At 50.4% G+C, this 18,383-nt stretch overlaps 1 protein-coding gene across 2 annotated transcripts in view; it reads right to left on the bottom strand.

Annotated features, from left to right (window-relative positions):
• The window catches only part of RUBCN (rubicon autophagy regulator), a 102,451-nt gene that overhangs the window by 56,186 nt on the left and 27,882 nt on the right, over positions 1-18,383 (bottom strand). The window contains exons 5-8 of one of the 2 annotated variants that reach the window (XM_060242840.1): positions 15,890-16,043; positions 10,751-11,299; positions 7,791-7,835; positions 2,045-2,140 (exon numbers count right to left, since the gene is read on the bottom strand). In XM_060242840.1, the coding sequence (XP_060098823.1) occupies positions 2,045-2,140; positions 7,791-7,835; positions 10,751-11,299; positions 15,890-16,043 (844 nt within the window). Of the gene's footprint in view, positions 1-2,044; positions 2,141-7,790; positions 7,836-10,750; positions 11,300-15,889; positions 16,044-18,383 lie in introns of those variants that run through there. The other variant, XM_060242839.1, reaches the window with a different exon arrangement.

Below are 18,383 nucleotides of genomic sequence, written 5' to 3'. Positions count from 1 at the left end.
GAATGATTAAAGGGCTGGAACACTTTCCCTATGAAGAAAAGTTGGGGCTCTTTAGCTTGGAGAGACGTCGACTGCGGAGTGACATGATAGAGGTTTACAAGATAATGCCTGGGATGGAGAAAGTAGAGAAAGAAGTCCTTTTCTCCCTTTCTCACAATACAAGAACTCGTGGGCATTCGATGAAATTGCTGAGCAGTCGGGTTAAAACGGATAAAAGGAAGTACTTCACCCAAAGGGTGATTAACATGTGGAATTCACTGCCGCAGGAGGTGGTGGCGGCTACAAGCATAGCCAGCTTCAAGAGGGGGTTAGATAAAAATATGGAGCAGAGGTCCATCAGTGGCTATTAGCCACAGTGTGTATATATATGTGTGTGTGTGTGTGTGTGTATATAATTTTTTTGACCACTGTGTGACACAGTGTTGGACAGGATGGGCCATTGGCCTGATCCAACATGGCTTCTCTTATGTTCTTATGTGACACAGAGTGTTGGACTGGAGGGGCCACTGGCCTGATCCAACATGGCTTCTCTTCTGTTCTTATGTGACACAGTGTTGGACTGGATGGGCCATTGGCCTTGAAAGGGCAGCTGCTGTGAGAGCCCTCTCAGCCCCACCCACCTCACAGGGTGTCTGTTGTGGGGGAGAAGATAAAGGAGATTGTGAGACGCCCTGAGACTCTGAAATTCAGAGTGGAGGAAGGGATATAAATCCAATATCATCATCATAAGGGCATTTGGGCTTTTTGGGCCGCTGTGTGACACAGAGCGTTGGATTGGATGGGCCATTGGCCTGATCCAACATAGCTTTTCTTATGTTCTTATGTGACACAGAGTGTTGGACTGGAGGGGCCACTGACCTGATGCAACATGGCTTCTCTTTTGTTCTTACGTGACACAGAGTGTTGGACTGGAGGGGCCATTGGCCTGGTCCAACATGGCTTCTCTTCTGTTCTTACGTGACACAGAGTGTTGGACTGGATGGGCCACTGGCCTGATCCAACAGGGCTTCTCTTATGTTCATATGTGACACAGAGTATTGGACTGGAGGGGCCACTGGCCTGATCCAACAGGGCTTCTCTTCTGTTCATATGTGACACAGAGTGTTTGACTGGATGGGCCACGGGCCTGATCCAACATGGCTTCTCTTCTGTTCTTACGTGACACAGAGTGTTGGACTGGAGGGGCCAATGGCCTGATCCAACATGGCTTCTCCTATGTTCTTATGTGACACAGAGTGTTGGACTGGAGGGGCCACTGGCTTGATCCAACATGGCTTCTCCTATGTTCTTATGTGACACAGAGTGTTGGACTGGAGGGGCCACTGGCTTGATCCAACATGGCTTCTCTTATGTTCTTATGTGACACAGAGTGTTGGACTGGAGGGGCCACTGGCTTGATCCAACATGGCTTCTCCTATGTTCTTATGTGACACAGAGTGTTGGACTGGATGGGCCATTGGTCTGATCCAACATGCCTTCTCTTATGTTCTTATGTGGCACAGAGTGTTGGACTGGATGGACCATTGGTCTGATCCAACATGCCTTCTCTTATGTTCTTATGTGGCACAGAGTGTTGGACTGGATGGGCCATTGGTCTGATCCAACATGCCTTCTCTTATGTTCTTATGTGGCACAGAGTGTTGGACTGGATGGGCCATTGGTCTGATCCAACATGCCTTCTCTTATGTTCTTATGTGGCACAGAGTGTTGGACTGGATGGGCCATTGGTCTGATCCAACATGCCTTCTCTTATGTTCTTATGTGGCACAGAGTGTTGGACTGGAGGGGCCACTGGCTTGATCCAACATGGCTTCTCTTATGTTCTTATGTGACACAGAGTGTTGGACTGGAGGGGCCACTGGCCTGATCTAACAGGGCTTCTCTTATGTTCTTATGTGACACAGAGTGTTGGACTGGAGGGGCATTGGACTGATCCAACATGGCTTCTCTTATGTTCTTAACCATGTTGGGAGAACCAGGTTTTTAACCTGCCCTACAAAGCAGTATTGGGAGACAGGAGATCGGTGGCTCCTCTCGAACTCACCATATTCCATGTAGGCGGAACCGGGTGCGCTTGCATCACCTCCCTGTACAGAGCAGGACGTGTCGCTTTTGAACCGGGAGATGTCGCCATGGGACTCTACGGCATGACAGAAAACAGAGGCAATCAACCGCAGGTTATCAGAACTAGCCTTGTGAAGAACCATCAGAAGGGAGGGGGGGGGAAACACGATAATGATGTGAGAAGATGGAAAAATAAAGTGAATGGGCAGGCGGGAAGAAGCCGGTGTGAGCCAGTGGGTGTCTAACGAGACGCCCGGCTGAGGGGGGGGGGAAAGGCCGTGGGAGGAAGTTTCAGGCAGACAAGAGGACGTCATGCAAAACGTTCAAGCCGGGAGGTGTTCCGTAAGCTCGCCTGGATGCATTTTGCGGGCGGGTGTCAGGCTCAGGCCAAAGGGAATGAGGTTTAAAGCTTCGCTTAAACCCTTTGAACGGCGATAGGCAAGTTCGGGTTCCTTACGTGGAAGACGGGATTGGCCGCAACCCAGCTAACGGGTAGGATAAAGGACAAGGTGCGACGGAAGGGCTACATGAAGTTTTTCAAGGCCAGCGGTGACGACTGCAAGACAACACCCTTTGTCACGGTCATGAAAAAACAAGTCCCGTCAGGAACTCTATAGTTTGCTAGATGCAGGCACGGTAGCTTTGTTTGTCTGAAGCGAAGGAACAAAGTTTTGAGTCCCGGGGCACCTTTACGGCCAACGAAGTTTAATTCTGGGCAGGGTTTTTGTAGCAGGAACTCCTTTGCATATTAGGCCACGCCCCCTGATGCAGCCAATCCTCCTGGAGCTTACACTAGGTCCTGTACTAAGAGCCCTGTAAACTCTTGGAGGATTGGCTACGTAAGAGGGGTGTGGCCTAAAGTTTAATTCTGGGCAGGGCTTTTTTTTGTAGCAAGACCTCCTTTGCATATTAGGCCACGCCCCCCGGATGCAGCCAATCCTCCTGGAGCTTACACTAGGCCCTGTACTAAGAGCCCTGTAAACTCTTGGGAGGATTGGCTACATAAGAGGGGTGTGGCCTAATATGCAAAGGAGTTGCTGCTATAAAAAAACCCCCAGATTCTGGGTATAGAGCTTTTGTATGCATGCATGTATCTGAAGAAGTGTGCGTGCTCACAAAAGCTTATACCCCGAATTCAACTTGTCGGGTCTTAAAGATGGGCCCCACACTCAAACTTTGTTCTACATAGGTCAGGTCGCTACATAAGAGGCAGGCAATTGCGAACCTCTGAATATCTCTTTCCCTATGAACACTTTCCCTATGAAGAAAGGCTGAAACACTTGGGGCTGTTTAGCTTGGAGAAACGTCGACTGCGGGGTGACATGATAGAGGTTTACAAGATAATGCATGGGATGGAGAAAGTAGAGAAAGAAGTACTTTTCTCCCTTTCTCACAATACAAGAACTCGTGGGCATTCGATGAAATTCCTGAGCAGACAGGTTAAAACGGATAAAAGGAAGTCCTTCTTCACCCAAAGGGTGATTAACATGTGGAATTCACTGCCACAGGAGGTAGTGGCGGTCACAAGCATAGCCACCTTCAAGAGGGGTTTAGATAAAAATATGGAGCAGAGGTCCATCAGTGGCTATTAGCCACAGTGTGTGTGTGTGTATATATAAAAATTTTTGCCACTGTGTGACACAGAGTGTTGGACTGGATGGGCCATTGGCCTGATCCAACATGGCTCCTCTTATGTTCTTGCCTCAAAAATCCCATAAAGAACTCTAACAAGAATCTCTTTGGAGACTCCCCAAAGCCAGGGCATCGCTGAGATTTCGAAGACCTTTTTACCTGTTCTGGGTAATTTCAACACGGAGGTTATGCTCTGCCTTGGCTTTTTTCCCAGCTGTAGTGTTCCTGGGAGAACATAACCTCATTTCTCCTTTTTTTTCTGCGCCTCCCACCTCTGAAACAATCTTTCTCAAACTTGGTCTGATATAGTCTTTTCAAAAAACTGTAGCCAAGTGACTTCGGCCAGCATGGAATACAGGAAGATGTGGATTTTTTTTCTCCCAGTTCCTGTCTGCATATTGACATTTTTCTTACCACACTCTCTCTTCCACCTGATGGGGGTTTTTAAGGCTTAAAAAATGTCAATAGCTGTTTCAGTGTAATGATTGCTTACAGCAATATACTAACTCCAAGCTCTGTCGTTGTTTTTTAGGTCTCCAGCCCCTTTTGGTTGTGGAGTTATAAGAGGAAATGTACATTTCTCTTTAAAAATGCTGCACATTTCTCTTCATAATTCTGTAACTCAAAGTGCTAGAGGCTGCTGCTTCTTTTTCAATTAAACCTGGGAACTAGTATGGTTGCAGTGGATAAATTATAACACATAGTGCTATAGGTATTACTGATTTTTAAAAGGAAAAGGAAAGGAAAGGTCACCTGTGCAATCACCAGTCGTTTCCGACTCTGGGGTGACGTCGCTTTTGCAACGCTTTCACGGCAGACTTTTTACAGGGTGGTTTGCCATTGCCTTCCCCAGGCATCTACGCTTTCCCTCCAGCAAGCTGGGGACTCCTTCGACCAACCTCGGAAGGATGGAAGGCTGAGTCAACCTCGAACTGGCTACCTGAACCCAGCTTCCGCCGGGATTGAACTCAGGTCGTGAGCAGAGCTTAGGACTGCAATACTGCAGCTTTACCAATCTGCGCCACAGGGCTCTTTTCAGAGTTAAAAAAGGTCAAGGAAGTCCCCTGTGCAAGCGCCCGTCGTTTCCGACTCTGGGGTGCCGTTGCTTTCACAACGTTTTCACGGCAGACTTTTTACGGGGTGGTTTGCCATTGCCTTCCCCAGTCATCTACGCTTCCCCTCCCCCAGCAAGCTGGAGACTCATTTTACACACCTCGGAAGGATGAAAGGCTGAATCAACCTCGAGTCGGCTACCTGAAAACCCAGCTTCCGCCGGCAGCATCATGCAACCAAAAAATCCAGACGTCAACCACCCCGCCCCAGTCAGGAACCCTTTCTGAAGCAGCCACACCAGGCTGGGGGCTTTGGGCAGGAGGGCGAAAAGCCTTGGTGCCCACAGATGGCATCCTTTGGCATTCTAGCATCACCCAGGGCTTCGCCTGGTGCTCTGGGAACGAGACGAGGCAGCCTCTGGGACCCAGGAGAGAAGCGTCCAGAGCTGGAGCTCGACAACGGATCCTTCCGAACCACGGAAGGGTTAGACTGGAGAGCAGCTGGCGTCAAGCGCTGCGTTGCAGGCTGCGGCGGGAACCAAGACAAGACGGGTGCGTACGATGAAATGACGGAGGAGGGGGAGAGAGTACATGTTTGGAACGTGCAGCGGCAAAAGAGGATGGAGAACAAGGCAAAGGGGACACTGGTGTCAACGCCCAACAGCTTAGCAGCTCAAGGCCGGTCGAGGGCCGCTTCGTTGCCTCACGTCCGGCCGACATGGGAGACTCCTCCGGGTCGCAAAGCAGGGCGCAGCCCACGTGTGAGAACGGCGTGTTTGCACGCAGGGGCGGAATTCCAGCAGGAGCTCCTTTGCATATTAAGCCACGCCCTCCTGAGGTAGCCAATCCTTCAAGAGCTTACAAGGTTCTTTTTTAAGTAAGCTCTTAGAGGACTGGCCGCATCAGGGGGGTGTGACCTAATAGGCAAAGGAGCGCCTGCTAGAATGCCACCCTGGCAGTTGCATGTATTTTACTGTCTTTAAACACAGCACGGCCCAACCTGGATGGCCCAGGCTTGCCCAGTCTCATCGGATCTAGGAAGTTAAGCAGGGCAGGCCCCGGTTAGAACCTGCACGGGAGACCACAAGAAGACCATAGATCAGGGGTGGCCAACGGTAGCTCTCCAGATGTTTTTTTGCCTAGAACTCCCATCAGCCCCAGTCATTGGCCATGCTGGCTGGGGCTGATGGGAGTTGTAGGCAAAAAAAGAAATCTGGAGAGCTACCGTTGGCCACCCCTGCCGTAGATTTATACCCCCTCCCTTCTCTCTGAATCAAGAGCGTCTTACAATCTAATTAATCTTCTTCCCCCACTCTCAGAGCGTCTTACAATCTAATTAATCTTCTTCTTCCCCCACAATAGACACCCTGTGAGGTGGGTGGGGCTGAGAGAGCTCTGACAGAAGTTGCCCTTTCAAGGACAGCTCTGTCAGAGCTATGGCTGACTCGAGGCCAGCACAGCAAGCTGCAAGCGGAAGAGTAGGGAATCAAACCCAGGACTCTTATGCGGGAGAACTGGGTTTGATTCCCCACTCCTCCACTTGCAGCTGCCGGAATGGCCTTTGGTTATCCATAGCTATCGCAGGAGTTGTCCTTGAAAGGGCAGCTTCTGTCAGAGCTCTCTCAGCCCCACCTGCCTCACAGGGCATTTGTTGTGGGGGGGGAAGGTAAAGGAGATTGTGAGCTGCTCTGAGACTCTGAGATTGGGAGTGTAGGGTGGGATATAAATCCAATATCTTCTTCCTTCCTCCCCCTTCTTTCCTTCCTGTCTTGAGGCATCACGTTCACGTCTTCCAGCTCTCAAACATCTGACGCTTATTCTATGTGGTTCTTACATTAAGCAAGTCTGGCCACCCCTGATATATAGAACCTCTTTCTTTCTCCTCTCTCTCCCCCGAGCTTGGACTTGCAGTAAGTTAACCTTTTGGAAGTTAATCTGTTTGCAATAACTTAAACATAACTAAATGCAGGGCCTTTTTTCTAGAAAAAACTCCAGCAGGGACTCATTTTCATATTAGGCCACACCCCCTGACATCACCATTGTTCAGCAGAGGGCATTTCTATAGACAAAGCCCAGCAGAAGCTTGCTTGTATATTAGGCCACACCCCCTGATGCCCAGCCAGCCGGAACTGCGTTCCTGTGGGTTCCTGCTCAAAAAAAAAGCCCTGCCTAAATGAATATGTCATATAAGATGTGCTTCTGTGTTCTAAGTAAAATTTCTTTCTCGTTACCCTTGGAAGTCAGATCATCTTTGTAATTTCTTTGAATAGCATATTCCCTTTAACTGGGTAAATTTGGAGGATCAGGGATACTGCATAAAGGTTCTGTGCCTCCCAGGCAAATGTCCGTCTTTCTGTCTGTCTTTCCTTTTCTTTCCTTTCCCTCCCTCTATCCTTCCTTCCTTCGCTCTTTCTTTTCTTCTTTCCCTTCCTCCTTCATTCCTTTCTTGCTCTTTCCTTCCTTTCCTTCTTTCTCGCTCTTTCCTTCCTTCCTTTTCTTTCCTTTCCCTCCCTCTTTCCCACCTTCATTCCTTCTTTCTTGCTCTTTCCTTCCTTCCTTTTCTTTCTCTTTCTTACTTTCTTTCCCTCTATCCTTCCATCCTTCCCTCTTTCTTTCCTTCTTTCCCTCCCCTCTTTCCCTCCTTCATTCCTTGTTTCTCGCTCTTTCTTTCTTTCTTTCTTTCTTTCTTTCTTTCTTTCTTTCTTTCTTTCTTTCTTTCTTTCTTTCTTTCCCTCCCTCTTTCCTTCCTTCCTTCTTTCTCTTTCCCTCCCTCCCTCTTTCCCTCCTTCCTTCCTTCCTTCCTTCCTTCCTTCCTTCCTTCCTTCCTTCCTTCCTTCCTTCCTTCCTTCCCAGAGTGAGCTGCCTATCAGTAGCTTCAGGTAGACAGCATGGAGGTGAGCATCAGGCCTCCTGAGAATTCCCAAGCTGCATTCCAACATGGGCTTTTTGGGAGTGACACCAGCATCTCAACGGAAGGATCTTGAATTCAGGGTGGGGTATTGGGAGAAGGTGGAAAAGGCGGCAACGGGCTGGGCTCCAAACCTGCGACGGGCTCTTCTAGTATAATGCTGATTTCCCTGTGCCCTCCTGAGGACAGGCAGCAAAGCAGAAAAGGAGAGAGAGTTAAAAGAAGGAAAGGAAAACAGGGAGGGGTAAGATACTTACCGGGGCAGAAGCCGGGCTTGCCCATCTCCGGGACCGCCACCCTTTTAACCCTTAGAAGACTCCAGGAAGGCCCAACCCATTGGCCATATTGTGAAAGGCACCTAACGTGGAGAATCCTAATCGCAGCTCCACCCATTTCCTACACAAAAGGGGTGGGATTCTAGCAGGAGCTCCTTTGCATATCAGGCCACACACCCCTGACGGAGCCGATCCTCCAAGAGCTTATCAAAAAGAGCCTGGTAAGCAACGTTCCCTCTGAGCTGTGGAGTCCTGTGTGCAAAAATTCTCACCGTTTTCGCGCACGGCTCACCTCGCAGTCACAATCCTGTTCCCTCCGCAGCGTCTGGTCGGATTTCCCACCATCTGCGCCGGAGCTACAGGAAGTGCCGCAGCTTTTGCGTAGCAAACGTAAACTGCTAAAACCCAGTTTACATTTGCTACCCAAAAGCCGCGGCACTTCCTGTAATTCCGGCGCAGATGGTGGGAAATCTGACAGATGCTGCGGAGGGAATAGGATTGTGACTGAAAGGTGAGCTGTGTGCGAAAACGGTCTCTGCCTCATAAGGTACTGGCATTAAAGTTCTGAGCTACTGCATAAATTAGCTTGCTCCGTGGCCCTTTTCCCAGAGCGAGGACAAAAATGTGAGAGCTGGGGTCTAGAACACTGCGAGCTAGCTCACACTAGCTCAGCTTAGAGGCCACACAGCTTGTAAGCTCTTGGAGGATTGGCTACATCGGGGTGTGTGGCCTAATATGCAAAAGAGCCCCTGTTAGAATTCCACCCCTGCCTCTGTTCATGCAGAATATGCCAACCATAACGCGAGGGAGGTAATGAAATGGGGGCACAGATGAGACAGGAGGCCCTCTCGGGCACCGCACCAAAGTCCTGGAACTCTGTCCCCTTCTGTTGCCATCTTCCGCCAGCCAATGAAGACCTTTTTGGTTTCAATTAGGGCTGCCAATCGCCAGGTGGGGGCGGGGGATCCCCCGGTTTGGAAGCCCCGCCCCCCGCTTTAGGGTCATCAGAAAGCAGGGGGAAGAGAGGGAAATTCCTGCTGGGCACTCCATGATTCCCTAGGGAGATATATAGCCTCTAACTCACTGTGGGTGCTAAACGTGGGGGGGTCAGTCGGTGCTCGTGAGCTTAACGTTCGCTGCAAGAGGACGTAGCGATGGCTGCAGACATGGACGGATTTAAAAGGGGACGGGACAGATCCGTGGAGGTCCGTCAGCGGCAACTAGCCATGCCAACTAAAGGGAACCTCCATTTTCAGAAGCAGTAAACAGGAGGGGAAGGCCTTAGCCTCTATGCTGGAGCTGGCTGGCCCCTGTGAGAGACAGGATGCTGGGCTAGAGGGACCCTCACTGGTCTGACCCAGCAGGGCTCTTCTGATGTTCTTATGAAGGCCTCAGCCTCTCTGCCTTGTTGTTGGCCCTACAGAGGAACGGGTTGGCCACTGTGAGAGAGGATGCTAGACTAGATGGACCCTCCCTGGTCTGATCCAGCAGGGCTCTTCTGATGATCTTAGGAAGGCCTCAGCCTTTCTGCCCTGTTGTTGTCCCTCCAGAGGAACTGGTTGGCTACTGTGTGAGACAGGAGGCTGGACTAGATGGACCCTCACTGGTCTGATCCAGCAGGGCTCTTCTGATGTTCTTATGAAAACCTCAGCCTCTCTGCCCTGTTGTTGGCTTTTCAGAGGAACTGGTTGGCTACTGTGTGAGACAGGAGGCTGGACTAGATGGACCCTCACTGGTCTGATCCAGCAGGGCTCTTCTGATGTCCTTATGAAGGCTTCAGCCTCTCTGCCCTGTTGTTGGCCCTCCAGAGGAACTGGCCGGCCCCTGTGTGAGACAGAATGCTGGACTAGAGAAACGCTCACTGGCCTGACCCAGCAGGGTTCTTCTTACATTCTTATGAAGGCCTTGGCTCTGACGGAACTGATTGGCCACTGGGTGAGAGAGGATGCTGGACTAGATGGACCCTCACTGGTCTGATCCAGCAGGCCTCTTCTGATGTTCTTATGAAGGCCTTGGGCTGCCTGCCCGGTTGTTGGCTCTTTGGAGGAACTGGTTGGCCCTTGTGTGAGACAGGAGGCTGGACTAGAGGGACCCTCACTGGTCTGACCCAGCAGGGCTCTACTTACTTTCTTATGAAGGCCTCAGACTCTCTGCCCTGTTATTGGCCTTCCAGAGAAACTGGTTGGCCTCTGTGTGAGACAGGAGGCTGGACTAGATGGACCCTCCCTGGTCTGATCCAGCAGGGCTTTTCTGATGTCCTCATGAAGGCCTCGGCCTCCATGCCTTGTTGTTGGCCCTCCAGAGGAATTGGCTGGCCACTGTGTGAGACAGGAGGCTGGACTAGATGGACCCTCACTGGTCTGATCCAGCAGGCCTCTTCTGATGTTCTTAGGAAGGCCTTGGGCTGCCTGCCCGGTTGTTGGCCCTTTGGAGGAACTGGTTGGCCCCTGTGTGAGACAGGAGGCTGGACTAGAGGGACCCTCCCTGGTCTGACCCAGCAGGGCTCTTCTGATGTTCTTATGAAGGCCTCAGCCTCTCTGCCCTATTGTTGTCCCTCCAGTGGAACTGGTTGGCCACTGTGTGAGACAGGATGCTAGACTAGATGGACCCTCACTGGTCTGATCCAGCAGGGCTCTTCTGATGTTCTTAGGAAGGCCTCAGCCTCTCCACCCTGTTGTTGGCCCTCTAGAGGAACTGGTTGGCCTCTGTGTGAGACAGGATGCTGGACTAGAGGGACCCTCCCTGGTCTGACCCAGCACAGCTCTTCCGATGTCCTTATGTCAACCATCACAGCAGCCCAAGGTCCTCCTCCGCCTTACCGAGAGCTTTCCCGGAGGCCACGTTGGTATCCGAGTGGGAGCGGACGTGGCTCCTCTTGTGCATCCGGTGGGGGGTCAACGTCTGTCCTTCTGAGAAGCTGGATCTCCGCAAGAGGCTGGCCCCCCGGCTGCTTCCCCCGCTCGCCCCCTGCTCCCCCAGGGACGAGACCGACTCCGGCTTCTGAGAGCTGCTGGAAGAGAAGAGGTTGGACGTGCTGCTCTCGGTGCTGTTGGTGTCGGCCGCGCTGGACTCGCTGGGGCTTCGACAGGCCCGGTTCTGCCGGCCCAGATTCCCGATGGCCAAGTACTCCGGCCCGTCCGTGTCTTCCTGGCTGCCCGCCCAGGGATCGTCGTTCTGGTTGGCGGAGACGGCAGGGGGGAAAGAGTCCCACGGGGGAGAGACGGTAAAGTGCGGAAGGGCAGCGGCAGCAGCAGGGTGGCGGGGGGACCTCCCCTCCGGATACCAGTGGGACGAGGCACACGGGGCATTTTCCTGAGGCTGGCTGGAACCGATGCAGGCCGAAGTCATGATGCCTGACGGCCTCCTGTCTGGGGAGAGGAACAGAAAGGTAAGTTTGGAGCCCTCCAGAGTCACGCAAGAGCACACCTTAATCACTGTAGATTCAAGGGTGTCAAACTTGCGGCTTAGGGGGCCAAATCAGCCCCCCCCCCCCGGAGGGCTCCTATCAGCCCCTCGAGCAACTCTGCTTCTCTCTCTCTCTCTCTGCTTCTTTCTCTCTCTCTCTGCTTCTCTCTCTCTCTCTCTGCTTCTTTCTCTCTCTCTCTCTCTCTGCTTCTTTCACTCTCTCTCTCTCTGCTTCTTTCTCTCTCTCTCTCTCTGCTTCTTTCTCTCTCTCTCTCTGCTTCTCTCTCTCTCTCTGCTTCTCTCTCTCTCTCTGCTTCTTTCACTCTCTCTCTGCTTCTTTCACTCTCTCTCTCTCTCTGCTTCTTTCTCTCTCTCTCTCTGCTTCTTTCTCTCTCTCTCTCTGCTTCTCTCTCTCTCTCTGCTTCTTTCTCTCTCTGCTTCTCTCTCTCTCTCTCTCTCTCTCTCTCTGCTTCTTTCTCTCTCTCTGCTTCTTTCTCTCTCTCTGCTTCTCTCTCTCTCTCTTTGCTTCTTTCTCTCTCTCTGCTTCTTTCTCTCTCTCTCTCTCTGCTTCTTTCTCTCTCTCTCTCTGCTTCTTTCACTCTCTCTCTCTCTGCTTCTCTCTCTCTCTCTCTCTCTCTCTCTGCTTCTTTCTCTCTCTCTCTCTCTGCTTCTTTCACTCTCTCTCACTCTCTGCTTCTTTCTCTCTCTCTGCTTCTTTCTCTCTCTCTCTCTGCTTCTTTCTCTCTCTCTCTCTGCTTCTCTCTCTCTCTCTGCTTCTTTCTCTCTCTGCTTCTCTCTCTCTCTCTCTCTGCTTCTTTCTCTCTCTCTGCTTCTTTCTCTCTCTCTGCTTCTCTCTCTCTCTCTTTGCTTCTTTCTCTCTCTCTGCTTCTTTCTCTCTCTCTCTCTCTGCTTCTTTCTCTCTCTCTCTCTGCTTCTTTCACTCTCTCTCTCTCTGCTTCTCTCTCTCTCTCTCTCTCTCTCTCTCTGCTTCTTTCTCTCTCTCTCTCTCTGCTTCTTTCACTCTCTCTCACTCTCTGCTTCTTTCTCTCTCTCTGCTTCTTTCTCTCTCTCTCTGCTTCTTTCTCTCTCTCTCTCTCTGCTTCTTTCTCTCTCTCTCCCTCTGCTTCTCTCTCTCTCTCTCTGCTTCTTTCTCTCTCTCTCTCTCTGCTTCTTTCACTCTCTCTCTCTCTCTGCTTCTTTCTCTCTCTCTCTCTGCTTCTTTCTCTCTCTCTCTCTCTGCTTCTTTCTCTCTCTCTCTCTCTGCTTCTTTCTCTCTCTCTCTCTGCTTCTTTCTCTCTCTCTCCCTCTGCTTCTCTCTTTCTCTCTGCTTCTCTCTTCTTCTTCTTTCTCTCTCTCTCTCTCTGCTTCTTTCTCTCTCTCTCCCTCTGCTTCTCTCTCTCTCTCTGCTTCTTTCTCTCTCTCTCTCTCTCTGCTTCTTTCTCTCTCTCTCTCTCTGCTTCTTTCTCTCTCTCTCTCTCTGCTTCTTTCTCTCTCTCTCTCTGCTTCTTTCTCTCTCTCTCCCTCTGCTTCTCTCTCTCTCTCTGCTTCTCTCTCTCTTCTTCTTCTTTCTCTCTCTCTCTGCTTCTTTCTCTCTCTGCTTCTTTCTCTCTCTGTCTCTCTGCTTCTTTCTCTCTCTCTCTCTCTCTGCTTCTTTCTCTTTCTCTCTCTCTGCTTCTTTCTCTCTCTCTCCCTCTGCTTCTCTCTCTCTCTCTGCTTCTTTCTCTCTCTCTCTCTCTGCTTCTTTCTCTCTCTCTCTCTGCTTCTTTCTCTCTCTCTCTCTGCTTCTCTCTCTCTCTCTCTGTGCTTCTCTCTCTCTCTCTGCTTCTTTCTCTCTCTCCCTCTCGCTTCCTTCTGCATCACAGCTTGCTTTGCCAGGCTCGCTCAATCGCACAGGAGCGACAGAGCAAAGCCTCTGTTTTCTCCATTGGCTGAGGCTCCTCCCTTCGGGTGAAAGGGGACGGGGAGGAGAGCTTGCTTTGCCAGGCTCTCTCAATCCCACAGCAGAGCTACTGAGCCAAGCCTCCCTTCCTTCTATTGGCTGAGGCTCTCTCCCGTCCTGGTCCCCTGGGAAAGGAAGGAAAGAGCCAGAGCTTCCCTTGCCCAGTTCCCCGGATGCCATGGGAGAAATGCAAAGAAAGCGCCTTTAAGAACGAGTGCTACAGTTTTAAGGATGTTTTAAGTTTAAAAAAAATAAATCTTTAATTGCGTTCGTCTGTGTCCTTCATAAACGTTTTCTCTCTGCTACCTGGCGTTACATTTTATAACCCACATGGCCCAGCCCGACAAGCTCTCATTTATGTCAGATCGGGCCCTCATAACAAATGAGTTTGACACTCCTGGCTTCATCGCTGTAGACTGGGGATGGGGGAGCTTTTTTCTGCCAAGAGCCATACAGATATTTATAACATCATTTGAGGCCATAAAAAATTATCAACTCAAAAAACAGTGCTCCGCCCAGGGAGAATGATTCAGGCCAGCAAAATTAATGCAAATAACTGTTTTTTGTATTTGTGGGGAGAGCCTAATCTGGCGCACGCACAACACCGGCCCGCCGCCCTAGGCAAATGTCAGCAGGACTCAGTAGCATATTGGACCACATCCCCTAATATTAGCATATTTATACAGGGGTGGCCAACGGTAGCTCTCCAGATGTTTTTGCCTACAACTCCCATCAGCCCCAGCCATTGGCCATACTGGCTGGGGCTGATGGGAGTTGTAGGCAAAAAACATCTGGAGAGCTACCGCCGGACACCCCTAGCATATTAGGTCACCCACTCATAAGCATATTAGGCCACACCCTCTGGAATAATCAACTGCAAACTGAATGGTGACAGTAACTTTCCCAGGCCCTGCAGCAATTCAGGCTGGCCAGCCAGGCCCCAGTGAGGCTGCCGCACAGTACATCTGGGCCCTGGGATCCCTGCCTGGCCCTGGGGAGGCTGCTGCACAGCGCAGCTGGGCCCCACGATCCTCGCTGGCCAGCCAGGCCCCACGGAGGCTGCCACATGGCTCGGTTCAGCCCAGCAAACCCTGAGGCCACACCAAGTGACCTCGAGGGCCGTAAATGGCCCTCGAGATGGAAGTTCCCCACCCCTGCTGTAGACCCAGGGGTGACACCACTTACGAATATGCTGTGACTATAAAATGCATCTAGCACAGACCACGCTGCAGTTTCTATGCCTCTGAAGGGCTTGTTCAGGGAGAGGAGCCTTCAATACATGCCAAATATATAATAATAATAATTTTTTTAAATTATACCCCACCCTCCCTGCCAAAGCAGGCTCAGGGCGGCTTACGTGGCATGAAATGCAGACATTACAATAATACAATAATAAAACACACTAATTATTCACTGCCACAGGAGATGGCGGCGGCTACAAGCATAACCAGCTTTAAAAGGGGATTGGATAAAAATATGGAGCAGAGGTCCATCAGTGGCTATTAGCCACAGTGTGTATCTATATATATGTGTGTGTGTGTGTGTGCGGGTGTATACACACGTACACACATATATTGGCCATTGCGTGACACAGAGTGTTGGACTGAAGGGGCCACTGGCCTGATCCAACATGGCTTCTCTTATGATTGTATGTGACAGAGTGTTGGACTGGATGGGCCATTGGCCTGATCCAACATGGCTTCTCTTATGTTCTTATGTGACACAGAGTGTTGGACTGGAGGGGCCACTGGCCTGATCCAACATGGCTTCTCTTATGTTCTTATGTGACACAGGGTGTTGGACTGGAGGGGCCACTGGCCTGATCCAACATGGCTTCTCTTATGATCGTATGTGACAGAGTGTTGGACTGAAGGGGCCACTGGCCTGATCCAACATGGCTTCTCTTAAGATCGTATGTGACAGAATGTTGGACTGGATGGGCCACTGGCCTGATCCAACATGTTTTCTCTTATGATCGTATGTGATAGAGTGTTGGACTGGATGGGCCATTGGCCTGATCCAACATGGCTTCTCTTATGTTCTTATGTGACACAGAGAGTTGGACTGGATGGCCCATTGGCCTGATTTAACATGGCTTCTCTTATGTGACACAGAGTGATGGACATGATGGGCCATTGGCCTGATCCAACATGGCTTCTTTTATGTTCTTATGTGACACAGAGTGTTGGACTGGATGGGCCACTGGCCTGATCCAACATGGCTTCTCTTACGTTCTTATGTGACACAGAGAGTTGGACTGGATGGCCCATTGGCCTGATTTAACATGGCTTCTCTTATGTGACACAGAGTGATGGACATGATGGGCCATTGGCCTGATCCAACATGGCTTCTCTTATGTGACACAGAGTGTTGGACTGAACGAGCCACAGGCCTGATCCAACATGGCTTCTCTTTCGTTCTTACATAGCAATTATATATTACTCAGTGAAATGTACCGTTACATTAAAACCATCAGATTTAAAACCAACGAATTAATTCGGTGCTACAATCTCGATATATTCCAAAACGCATGCTTGGATCGAGACCAGAGAACCGGTTCTACACGGGGATGCCATGCCCCAGGCGGCAGCAGCGTTTGACTCATCTCCCCTACCTTGCACGCTGGCAGAGGCGGAGTGAAGACCTGAGAAGGAGCCGAAGTATCGGTGGGTCACGCACTCTGCGGGAGGGGTGCACACGGATCCAGGGAGTGCCGTGAGGCTCTGGCTCTTGAGGACGGGCATGGACGCCTCGCTCTTCCTTGCAAACTGCAGAGAGGAGAGGGTCACTTGTGAGCCAGAAACACAGATAGAATCAAAGCCGCAAAACCAGGGACAGAAAGCAAGGAGGAGTAACTGGAATTGGTCTCCCTTTGGGGAATAATTCCTGCACCATCCTCATTTGCCGTGGAACTGTAAGCCTCTGCCAAGGAATGATCTAAAGGTGCAGGGGGGGCCTGGAGCACGCTGTTGAACCTCATCAACTGTGTTGTTTCTTGACTGCACCTGTCATAGAATCATAGAGTTGGGAGGGACCTCCAGGGTCATCTAGTCCAACCCCCTGCACAATGCAAGAAACTCACAAACGCCTCCCCTAAATTCACAGGATCTGCATTGCTGTCAGATGGCCATCTAGCCTTTGTTGAAAAACCTCCAAGGAAGGAGAGCCCACCACATCCCGAGGAGGAAGCCTCTTCCACTTAGGAATCGCTCTTACGGTCAGAATCAGGGACTTCCAGGGTCATCTAGTCCAACCCCTGAACAATGCAAGAAAACCTACAAATACCTACCCCAAATTCACAGGATCTTCATCGTTGTCAGATGGCTATATAGGCTCTGTTGAAGAACCTCCAAGGAAGGAGAGCCCACCACCTCCCGAGGAAGCCTGTTCCACTGAGGAACTGCTCTAATGGTCAGGAATCACAGAATCATAGAGCTGGAACGGACCTCCAGGGTCATCTAGTCCAACCCCCTGCACAATGCAGGAAACTCACAAACACCTCCCCCTAAATTCACAGGATCTTCACTGCTGTCAGATGGCCATCTAGCCTCTGTTGAAAAAACCTCCAAGGAAGGAGAGCCCACCACCTCCCAAGGAAGCCTGTTCCACTGAGGAACTGGTCTGACGGTCAGGAAATTCTTCCTAATGTTAAGCCAGAAAGTCTTTTGATTGAATTTCAACCCATTGGTTCTGGTCCTACCTTCTGGGGCCACAGAAAACAATTCCACACCATCCTCTATATCAGGGGTGGCCAACAGTAGCTCTCCAGATGTTCTTTGCCTACAACTCCCATCAGCCCCACCCAGCATGGCCATGATGGCTGGGGCTGATGGGAGGTGTAGGCAAAAAAAACATCTGGAGAGCTACCATTGGCCACCCCTGATATAGATGACAGCCCTTCAAGTACTTGAAGATGGTGATCCTATCACCTCTCAGCCTTCTCCTCTCCAGGCTAAACATGCCCAGCTCCTTCAACCTTTCCTCAGAGGATTCGGTCTCCAGACCCCTCACCATCTTCGTCACCCTCCTCTGGACCCGTTCCAGCTTGTCTATATCCTTCTTAAAATGGGGTGCCCAAAACTGAACACAATACTCCAGGTGAGGTCTTACCAGAGCAGAGTAAAGCGATACCATCACATCACGTAATCTAGACACTATACTTCTGTGGACACAGCCCAATATTGCATTGGCCTTTTTAGCCACTGCATCACACTGTTGACTCATGTTCAGCATATGGTCCACTAAGACCCCGAGATCCTTTTCGCACAGTCTACTGCTTAGACAAGTCCCCCATGCACATGACAATGCATCGAAGGAGAACATCAACTGTGCCCGCTGACCCTTCTATCAGCCTGGCACCATCCCAAACTTTCCCATTTGCTGGGGCTTTTTTTTTTTTTTGGATCAGGAACTCCTTTATTTTATTTATTTACTTAGCCAATTTATAGTCCGTCCTTTCCCAAAAATGGGCTCAGGGCGGATTACAACATTCTAACAACAGCATAAAACAACAGCTAAAAACCAATTAAGCACTCCAATTTAACAAATCGTAAGAAGGTACAAAAGGTGCTCAGTTGGGCATATATGATATATACCAGGAGTGGCCAAACTGTGGCTTTTTCACACATACGGTGTGGCTCTTGAAGCCCCTGCTTCCCCAGCAGCCGGCTTGGAGAAGGCATTTCTCTTTTAAATCAGTTTCGCAAGCCAAGCCAGCTGGCAGCTTAGAGAATGCATTTACAGTTAAAGTTGCTTTCTTTCTACCTCTCTTTCCCTCCATCTGTTTGCCTGCCTGCCTTGCGGCTCTCAGATATCTGACTTTTATGCGGCTCTTCCATTAAGCAAGTTTGGCCACCCCTACAAGAGAAGATAACTATAATGTTACAGCGGATAGTGTTACAACCCTTTGCATATAGGCCACACGCTCCTGATGTAGCCAATCCTCCCGGAGTTTACAGGGCTCTTAGTACAGGGCCTGCTACAAGCTCCAGGCGTCTGCAGGTTCTTCACCATCAACCCCACCTTCGTTTTATGAAAGGATTTTATTTGAATTAGCAAAGACATTTTAGACAGACAGGTCTTTGCTGAAACTGAAGGCAAAGAGCTCA

The sequence above is a fragment of the Heteronotia binoei genome, chromosome 6, assembly GCF_032191835.1.
Source record: "Heteronotia binoei isolate CCM8104 ecotype False Entrance Well chromosome 6, APGP_CSIRO_Hbin_v1, whole genome shotgun sequence".
In the NCBI taxonomy this organism is placed as follows: domain Eukaryota; kingdom Metazoa; phylum Chordata; class Lepidosauria; order Squamata; family Gekkonidae; genus Heteronotia; species Heteronotia binoei.
Note: the sequence above shows the minus strand (reverse complement) of the source record. Positions and strands in the feature narration are given on the sequence as shown.